Source organism: Epinephelus moara, chromosome 8, assembly GCF_006386435.1.
Source record: "Epinephelus moara isolate mb chromosome 8, YSFRI_EMoa_1.0, whole genome shotgun sequence".
Lineage (NCBI taxonomy): Eukaryota > Metazoa > Chordata > Actinopteri > Perciformes > Serranidae > Epinephelus > Epinephelus moara.
In genome coordinates, this window is record NC_065513.1 from 3,251,976 (window position 1) to 3,262,613 (window position 10,638).

At 39.7% G+C, this 10,638-nt stretch overlaps 1 protein-coding gene across 2 annotated transcripts in view; it reads right to left on the reverse strand.

Annotated features, from left to right (window-relative positions):
* Positions 1–10,638, reverse strand: part of zfr (zinc finger RNA binding protein) — a 76,246-nt gene that overhangs the window by 39,851 nt on the left and 25,757 nt on the right. For both annotated transcript variants that reach the window (XR_007570314.1, XM_050050314.1), the window contains exon 3: positions 5,920–6,199. Coding sequence is in view for 1 of the 2 variants with exons in the window: in XM_050050314.1 (XP_049906271.1) it covers positions 5,920–6,199 (280 nt within the window). In the remaining variant the exon portion in view is untranslated. The remainder of the gene's footprint in view (positions 1–5,919; positions 6,200–10,638) is intronic.

Genomic DNA, 10,638 nt, shown 5'->3' on the forward strand with positions numbered 1-10,638 from the left:
TTAGTGCTATGAAATAAATCACATTATTACTTATTATACTCATTATTATTACTTGAGCTTGTTTTATTTATTCATTTCACAGATAGTTATACATCCTTAGTCCTTAAATTAAATTCATTATGGACGTGGACTTAAAATCATTGTTTTACTGTATGGCCTCGCTGCCCTGGCTTTTGGCCTTTGTGCCCTCAAAAAATTGACAACGTGAAAGGCCAAGTGGCCTTGCCCCTAAAATGACGAAATTCCAGGCCTGCTTTGTGCTATTTATTTTTAGAAGCTAAATCATTTAGGCTGTTTGCAAAATTGTATCGCACTTGATGTGAATTAAACCGGCAGTTACGTCGAAATTTCGCCTCTGGGCAAGCATGTCATCATTGAAATGGATCATATAATGTTGTGGTGGTTACTTTAAAACTTCAGCATAGAGGATTTTTATTGCAACTTTCGTTTCTGTCTGGTTTCTGTTCTCTTACCTTCAAAATTACCGCTGGCTTACCCGTCTGTGCTCTGTGTCTCAATGTGACATGATGTGAAATCATGCACAGGCATCAGTGTTGATTGGCTATCACTTGTGCCGTGTAACCAGTCAGAGGGGGCTGTAGGCGGGACATTGTTACAAGCCCAGTGCAGTTCAGCCTCGCATCACCAGGCTCTTTACATGAAGAGCCTGGTTTCTATTCACTCTGAATTTTGTCTGGATTCTGGTTCCGGTCTAGAGAGCGGATCCGGAATTCACCAAGTAAACGACAACAGACAACTGAAATAGACAATAACTTGTAATACAATTAAATACAATAAAAGAAAAGGTTAACTTAATGGCTTGGGACTTTTCTTGTAAATTATATTCTTTAAATTAAAAGTTTCACCGCATTTTTATTAGCTTGGTGCTTTTGGTGCTTTTATTTTGACGGAAAGGCACATCCATCGAATTCCGGATCCTGTCTCTCTCGCCCTGGTTTTGGTTGCTTAACAAAACGGCCCCAGACTAGTGCAGTGGGGACTGCGGGCAGGGAGGGAGACGGCTGTATCAGGGCCAAAGGAGCAAGTTTTAAAATACATTTATTTGATCAGTTATCGATGAAAAAACGTCCGATGCCGATTATGGTAAACAGCAGGTTGTGTTTACTCGCATACTGTGCGCCTAAATAATTTTCCCGGTTCGCACATATATATATTTTTAGGGGCAAATGCGAGTAAAATGCTCGCACTGTAGAGCACTTCTGCTCGTGCTGGACAGAAACTTCGCCACGCCAGAAATCCGGTGTTCTGACGATTTCTGATGCTTTGTTGAAAATTGCTACCGCTGCATAAACCGATAGGTCTGTCTATCGATTCACGCTACTCTATCAAAAAATGCAACTTTATGGTTTTCTATCTGTATATACAATAAAGGCATAAAATAAGTGTTTTCTTTTCTCATTTGTCTAATGTACAAAAAGGGTAATGAAATTAATATTTCATGGGTAGTGTATTTTGATGGATGAAATACTTGGCATCAAATAATGCTCCCACTAATCAATGCATTCATGTAAGTATACTAATTACCTCACTGCCACTGTAGGATTAATGGCAGCATATTTAGACATACCATTTTAACATATTTAATTCAATATCTCAGGGGTAGCATATTTTGATAGTCCAATAACATCCTATCAAATAATGCTCCCGCTACTCAATGCATTGATGTAAGACTACGAATCACCTCACTGCCACTGTAGGATTAATGGCAGCATATTTAGACATACCATTTTTTTAATCAATATTTCAGGGGTAGCATATTTTGGACTTAACACATGCAAGTCAAGTGCTTACCGATAATACGACACAGTACATGCAATTATTTAATATTTAAATTCAAAAGCAAAGCCAGAGTGCAATCTACATGCTAACTTAACTTCTTAAATAGGCCAAAAGCGCAAAGAAAATGGATTTTGAGGATGTTACTCACCGTTAACAACAGCGTGGACTGACGAGTAGCAAAAATTTATGGGCGTGGAAACGAAACTTGGAAAATCGGCTCTGCGCATGCGCAGAACCACAAAGCAGCACTTCTTGACAGGTAGGGGAAATCGACAGAACACCAGCGCTGTGCCGGAGAACTTTAATCCCTGTCACAGCGTACGCTTGTGAACCGCATCTCGTTGCCGTCGCCATCAAAGACAACAAGTCAAAGTGCCACTGAAGTTAAGGTTTTTGGCTCAGAATATGAGAAAAGGATAACAGCCTTTTTACCATCTTTATCAAGAGTGTCTCTCCGTTAATTTGGTGCTACAGTATTTACACTGAACATAACATTTGCCAACCTTTGTTATCTCTGCGATTACAGATAATTTAATGAAGCTAAGTTCCAGAAGTTAACGTTAGCTTAACTAGAGCGCTGTGGACAACAGCTAACAATGATGTACGATCACCAAAGTACAAAAACTAGAACAAAATAGGCCAATGAACTCCCAGCAAACAAGGTGACATGATGAAAAACGCAGCTAGGAGCTAACGTCAGGCTAACTTTAGCTAACATTAGCTAGAGATGTTAAAGATAACTTTATATTTCTTTCCAGCAAAGTGACAATATGTTGCCTCAAACACAATGTTGACTTACCTTAAAGCAGATGTAGACATCATTGTTAATCTTATTCACGTTGAGCTGATGTTGTGGTCTAACGTTACCACACAACTTTATCCAAAAGAAGACACTTTTCTCAGTTGAGATGTGGTTTAAAGGGTAAAAAATACACCCCGTCAACCAGCCTCTCAGGATACCTTGTATCGGAGTTGCATGTACCCCATGCACACCCTTTGCCCATTTTTAAACTTCAAATCTCCGAAAAAGCTCATAAAACCAAACAAAACTGACTTTCTGTAATGCATTTCAATGAACATCCAGGCAGAGAATGTCCAAGTGTATGGGAATGGCTATACGCACTGTGATTGGCTCATAGCGTTTGAGGGCGGGACTTAGCCATAGGTCAATTAAGTTAAATAAATAACTGTTATAATAAAGTTAAATAAAATACTGTTATAGTTAAGTTCAATTACGTATTCTTATAATTAGATAAATCAAAGCAGAACCTCTGGTTCTTTTATTCTGAAGCACCCCAGCTCGCCTCGGACCGTAAGTGTTGACGTTTTTGCTGTGAACTTGAAGCTTGCGATTAGTTAGATGTTAGCAATTAGCACAAGTGTTGCCACTGCGTCTTTAAACTTGAGGATTTATTCACTGTGAGCTGGAAAAACACAACCAGCTCCCCAGTTCATATGTTAATAGTGGCACTGGTGCTCCATGGTCACTAAAAGTGACTAAATATTGTTATTATTATGATATTTGTTTGTTTCTTATATTTGCTTGTTTGTTGTAAAATGTTGAATTCTCTTGTACTTTGTATTTTATTCTGTATTCTACTCTGTAAGGCGACCTTGAGTGTCATGAAAGGCGCCCAGAAATAAAACGTTTTATTGTTATTATTATTATTATTATTATTATTATTATCATCATTATCATTATTAAATTCAAGGTCTTGAATCCTGCAGGCACAAAGTCACGCTTCCTCTACTCACTCTATCGTTAATCTCATTTAATTAAAAAGTTACTGCGGCGCCATTAAATGTGGCAATTTATTTACTGTGAGCTGGACATAAACAAACAGCTCTTTACTCCATATCAATAATATTCATAAGTGGCAGTTGATCTCCATGGTCGCAAAAACAGTAACTTTTTGGAGCCCTGCAGATGAGAAATACACCTCCCCTGCTATTGCTCAGGAAAAAGTGATCTGGATAGGCGAAGTAATGTGTGTGATGTGTCATGTTTGAGAGTCTCTTGTTGTGTGTTTGTCTGTGAGGGAGAGAGCCACAGGAGAGAGCGAGAGAACCTAAAGAGTCTCATGCCAGTGACTGACCGACTTGACCATTTATCATTTATACTGTATGCTCGCAAAATAAATATAGATTTGTATTTAAATATAATGTGGTACGGTTGGGCTGACATTTTATTTTGTATATTTTCTCCTGTTTCTGCTGTATCCTGGGGAGGCAGATTCAGTAATTGTCTTTTTGTTTGTTTAGTTAGTTGAGTTAGTACTTGTTGGCAAGACAGTTATTTTGTTTGGCCTTGGTTCACCCTGAGTTTTATTGCTTCAGTTTATTGTTACTTTAACAGGGGTGATAGCAAAAAAAAATAAAAAATCCTAAACCTGAAATTTTTATTCAGGTTGAGCCATGAGAAATGGGTCATCGTCATCTCATTCAGGCCGTGATAGGACTTTCTTGCCGCTTGTTGCAAACATCAATTTACATGAGCACAATGTGCAGAAACACGCACCCGGTTCCCTTAATTTTTTGCACCAGCTCTCAAAAGCCTTTCCGTCTATGCATCTCTCTTCTACCCACACCCAACGCCATTTACACAAACAACGCACATAAGGTAGGTTAACGGTAAAGACGGATCTGCCTTTCTTTACCAGCTTAAAGCAATACAATGTAGGATTGCTCTTTTTACCTCAAGGGGTCCCCCTACAGACAAAAACGGTATTGTCTGTTACAAGTGTCGCAAAAATCTTTCTGCGCGTGCATTTGTTGACAAGCCAACAAGTTGGCCATGTAATGCGCGATCATCATGTCTTCAGAACAGGTAAAGTAGCCTTATAGCATTTTGTACATACATGATTAGGCCGAAACTCAGAAATGAGTTGCTCTCTGCATGTCAGGGCTGACCACCTCCTCCTCCTCGCAGCGCACGCACGCACACACACACAGACACACAAACTCAGAGTGAAGTCAGACAGACAACAGCAAAGAGGCCGCGGTGCAGATGAAGGGAATATAACTTCAAGTTTACTCTAGTTGACGACAGCTACACTTGTTACTGTAAGTAAGTGCAATAAAACCTCTGCCAGCCAAGCCAATGCTTTATCAATACATGTGATCAGCATGTAGAAAGCCATATTTTAATCTGCTCTGTCCGCAGTCTCTCATTCACCGCTATTATGATTTACAATACAAGCACATCGCGCTCACCACAAAGACAAAACTAAAATGAAAGCTGTCTGTATGTAGGCTAACACTTCATCTTAAAATGTACCTGAGGCAGCCGTGTACAGCTCTTTGTAGGAGTGTGCGTTCAGTCACACATCAGATTTATGGCTTTTGATGACAACAAGCTCATTCTGGCCCTCATTATCTATCATAGTGGTAAAACTTTTTGCTGTGCTGGCTGCCTGCCCAAAAAAAAACACCCTGCTTGCAGGCCTATGATCAATTCATTTTTAGAAATTTGGAATTTCATATTTTAGAAAACAGAATAGGGGTTTTAGTATGAAAACACATTTTTCCATACTCTCTTTTTTCCAAACCTAAAAATTACTCAACTCAAATTCTATACTACATAGAAACTCTTTATACAAACCTACATCAGGTACCAAATGTGTAGCTTTTATTACAAAATACACTTACTGCCCACTAATAGATAGTGAATGAAGCAAAAGGAAACAGTGGAAAAATGTTTGCAAATACTTAACAGAATTACCTTTCTACTTGCCTAATAAAACCTATACTCACTCAAACAGAGATTATTAAGTGAATTACAAATTAAATCAAGTTCAATCTTAAAATTGACTTTGAAATTCTATACTTAGGTATGGAATTAATTGGTGGATTAATATATTCATGTATACATTCATTTGTATATTATTTTATTTCTATTGCTTAATTAAATATCAAATAATTAACTGTTTGAATGGTGTATAGATATAACCTGTGGTCACTGCAGATTATGACGGCAGAACATCTGGTCCCATCCCCCAACCTCAGAAATAAACATGTAAATCCAGTGCAACTACCAAGAATCAAAATGACAAAAACTAGATGTTAATACTTTATGTAATTTGTGTAGATGCCTTGAGGGGAAAAAAAGTTATAGTGTACCTGGTAGTTTTGCGAGGTGACCGGTGGTGGTGGTGGAGGGACTTCAGGCTGGCGCTGAGGGTAGCCGTAGTCCGTGGCAGCGTGGGTTGGCTGGTATCCTCCATAAGCTGCAGCAGTAGCAGCTGCTACAGCGACAGGGGCAGGCCTAGCTACGGCAACTGTGGCTGCAGTGGGAGCATAGGCCGCCGCCACAGTGTGTGCTGCCACAGGTGCTTGATGAACTGTGTAACTTGCCACTGTGGTGGGATGTGTGTATGCTACCCCGGCAGCTGGCTGCTGACTGGTAGGGCAACATAAAAGAGAAATGTTAAAGGTTAGCTGGCCATTTGCAACTTGTTGCTATTGCAGAAGTAGTTTTAATTCACATGTTGAAAGCATCACCTCTACAACAGAGAGCAGAGAGGGGTATATCATACATGATCAGGGTATGTCATGCCTTTACTTTGTGAAAGCAACTATGGGAGGGAGGAGACTCCCGCTGTGCAATCAATAGCCAGAGTATCATGAACTTAAATTAATAGACTGGGCTTTTATTAGCTTTAATTATTAGCTCTCTCTCTGAGATGTATCATTTAAAGTGTATCAATCAAAAGATCACTGACAGAAAAATGATGGCTTAAATGTAAGAATGATAATTTCAGAGATGTACCTTTGATTGAAATTTTACAGACTGCTGTGTAGACTGAAAAAAAAAAGACTAGAAAAGGCATTTCCTGTGGAAAAAAAGCTTGAAAAAGGTAAAAAGAATTGAAATGCATTGCTGAAAATAATATCAAATGTAATGCCTCAAACATTGTATAGCTCAAATGCATTGCATGCACTGCACTGCTCAAAAACTTGAAACTGAAACGTAAAACTAGCAGATGAATTGCATTACTGAAAGACCTAAGAGCTAAAAAACGATGCTAAAGAAGCTGAAAGCCAAACTGCAATACTGTCGAAGATGGAAGGTGACATGAAATGCCTGAAAAGGCAAAGGGAAGAAATGTTTTCAGCATTTCCCATACATAGGGTGTTCTTGACTGGCCTGCCAATGTAAATTAAAACTCTCCCAGGTACATAAAATCCAAATAATTTTTAATTAATTAATTTTATTTTTAATCAAGACACGCAATGGTCATTTCATAATTCATACAGACCAGAGGACCTTCAGTGGGGAAAAAAAAAACACAAGGTGCATTCCCGAAATGGTAAAGCACCATTATCACTGACATGAGCAAATACAGCATTTGCTGTCACAGCAGACATTACACTGAAAGACAAGAGGAATGTCTGTAGTAATATCCTACATGTTCCTGAATTCTGGTGTAACCAGTGGTCCCTGGGGACCTCCCTGCCACCCTTTACCAGGAAGCTGGTGCACTGAGCTTTAAGCCCCATAGTGCAGTTCAGTTCCGTACACGTTTTTTTCCATTTTAGGGCTGGGCACTACGACAAAATTTTCGTATCACATTTTTTAAAAAAAAATCATATCGGTTTCACGGTATCTGACGGTATTTGCTCGGGTTCGGCCCACTTGACATGCTGCTGTGTTGTGCTATGGCCTATTCAAGTGCTGGAATTTGTTATTTACGTGACAATGCCTGAATACAACACAGGCTCTGCTCCATTAGTGCCGTGCTCAGTTATAATTGTCTCGGAGTCGGGTCGGCTTCAGTCAGGAAAATGCAGCCCGAGCCGTGCTCTAGTCTGCTCACCTGTGTGTGTGTGTGTGTGTGTGTGTGTGTGTGTGTGTGTGTGTGTGTGTGTGTGTCAGAGGACAATTGTAAACGCCGGTGCACCGCTGCTAGTTGCATATAGGGGAAACACTGCTCTTTTTGGTATGAGTTCTTCTGGGTCATCGTGTACAGTTGCGTCGCTTTCAGGACTCTCTATACTCTCACTCTCACCGGCTCTAGCACGTCTGTGGTATGCAGCGGTGAAATGGGTCCCCGCTTAAACACTGCGCACATTCCAGACATTGTTTGGGCTATTCACCAGTATTGCGGTATATGAAAAATTCATATCATAACAAAATAAAATACCAGTTTTCGGTACGAACCGGTATACCGCACAGCCCTAGTTTCCATTGTAAAAAGTTGAGAATGGTACCAACAGAACCGTTCCCTACCATACCATACCCTACCATACCACAGATGCGATACTAAAAACGTGAAGCTGTGAACACTGCAGTCCATTAGCGGACAGTCACTCTTGCACAGGGCTAAATTGTGGCTGGTTCTAAAGCTTATGTAACCACTGTTCATACTGTGGCAAGTTCATACATTAGAACAGAACAGAACAGAACAGAATAGAATAGAATAGAATAGAATAGAAAGAACTTTAATCATCCCAAAGCAAATTCAGCTGTCCAGCAGCTCACAAAAGACAAAAAACAAAATAAAATACATTAAAATAAGTGGATAAATAGAGATTAACTTGAAATAGAATTGTCCATTACACTGTCCAGTCCAGTTGTGAAAATTTGTCAGTGTGTGTGTGACTGGATTCAGGACGTATTAAACAGTCTTATTGCCATAGGGACGAAGGATCTTCTGAAATGCTCTGTTCTGCAACGCACTGAGATGAGCCGACTGCTGCTGCTGCTCCTCTGCCGCTCCAGGGTGCTGTGGAGAGGGTGTCCATTATAGCTTTCAGTTTGTTTAGTGCGCCCCTCTCCACCACAGTTCTTAGTGGGTCCAGTCCAAGCACTGAGCCAGCTTTTTTAACCAGCCTGTCCAAACGCTTGATGTTTTTGTCTGTCAAGCTGCTCCCCAGCACACTGCAGCGTGCAAGTGCACTGGCCACTAGAGTTGGGTGGCATCCAAATTTTGTTACCATTAAACCTTCCCCACATTTTCCCGGGGTATACGGTATTACCGTGACTAATTAAGATCACTTTGAAGGGCTCAGAGGGAGTCGCCAAAATGTTGGCATGCGCCTATACCGTTCAGAAACAGAATAGCAAACATTACATAGGCCTAAGAATACTGAAAAATAACAAGAAAACATGTAACATTAACAACTTTCATTAATAAATATTTTAAAAAGTGAAAATACAGCAGTCAACCAAACAGAATGAAATAACAACAAATTGTCTGTGGGCTATAGTCCACTTCCAGTACAGTAATCGACACAAATCAATTAAATTAAAACACAGCCCTATAGCATCCAATACTTATAGGCTTATCAAATGATAAAAAAAAGTAACAATAAATAACAAAGGCAATAACGATAACGTGTGCTATACAGCGTATCCTGAGACCGCAACGGGTACTGTCCGTTAGTTTATTTTTAGAATCTATCAACATAAATCAAATTAAAAGCACAGCTCTACAGCATCCAGTACTAGGGCTCATCAAATAAGAAAAACAGAACAATAAATAACAAGGCATAACCAAAAATGGGCATCTATAATCCCATTCTGAGAACACAACAGGAAATACTGTTCATTGGTTTATTTTTAGAGCCTTCCTTTAGTTTGAAAAGTTCACCTTCTCCAAGTCCGAATTTTTCTGTCCGTCAGAACGGGCTACTCCTCATTCAAAATGAAATAAAAACAAACTATAATGATAACTATAGCAGCATCATATGCTTCAAAACTATTCAAGGTTTTTCGCCAGAAAAACCAGCATGTTTACTTTTTCCGGCTGGAGCAGGGCATGTAGTGGATTGACAACTTTGGCCGCAGTGCTGAACACCCACTCTGATGGAGAGCTTGTGGCACAAACGCAAAGGTACTTTCGGGCAACCCTCGACATCAGAGGAAAACGTATGGAGATAGATTTGTTTCATAATTATGTGTGTGAACAGATCGACAATCTGTGTGTAGATCTGTAATCTATATGTGTAATATAAAAAGATTTGTAAACTCACAAAAATATTTTGCAATTATAAAACGGATCTGCTATACACAAACAAATTCCACAAATAAAAAAATATCTGTGAATACATTAAATTAATTTGCAAATAAATGAAAAGCATTTGTGAATATCTTCCTAACATTTACAACTTTCGAACACAGTTCGAGAACTAGACTAGACTAGACTTTTTTATTTGTGAATTGAAAAAACATTTGTAGATCTCAGTTCTACGCGTGTGGATTTGCTTTTTACACACACAGAGTTTTGAAACAAACTTCCTGCTGGTCCGAACGGAAATGCACTCGTATCGCTCGGCCATCTTCGGATAGCACGTGATCACCCAGCTGATGACGTCATGTCCGCATGTGAAAGTAAGAGCACGCAGTCTTTCTATGAGCTGTTAGTTAGGTTACATCGCTTCAGTGAGGTTACGTTAACTGTTGTAAGATATGACAAGTGGCAACACCCTTGTCAAGGTCTTTGATGGAACAGCTGTTGGTGTTGGTAGCTCTTTTTGTTTAGAAATGTGGTTTTGTAGTTTTATTGTTCATTGTTGATTAGTCTCCCCACCAGACAATCAGAGATCTCCGCCTTCTGATAGTCTGGGACACTCCTTTCTAAAGTGTGTTTAACACACCGGCGAAAACGGCCTTTTTGAAAAGGACACGCCTTCTCGGAAATGTGCGCTCCTCCTTTTCTCGTCCGCAAGGAAACAATCGTCCGCAAGGAAACAAACACACAGAGAGCTTGAAAATGGATGCCGAGAGATTTAACTCCGTTTCAAACGTGTGCTCATCCATGAAGAAAATATTTTTTTCCAGCGGATGTCTTAGTTACAACATTATTGAGCTAACTGGAGTAGTTTCATGTCGTATCC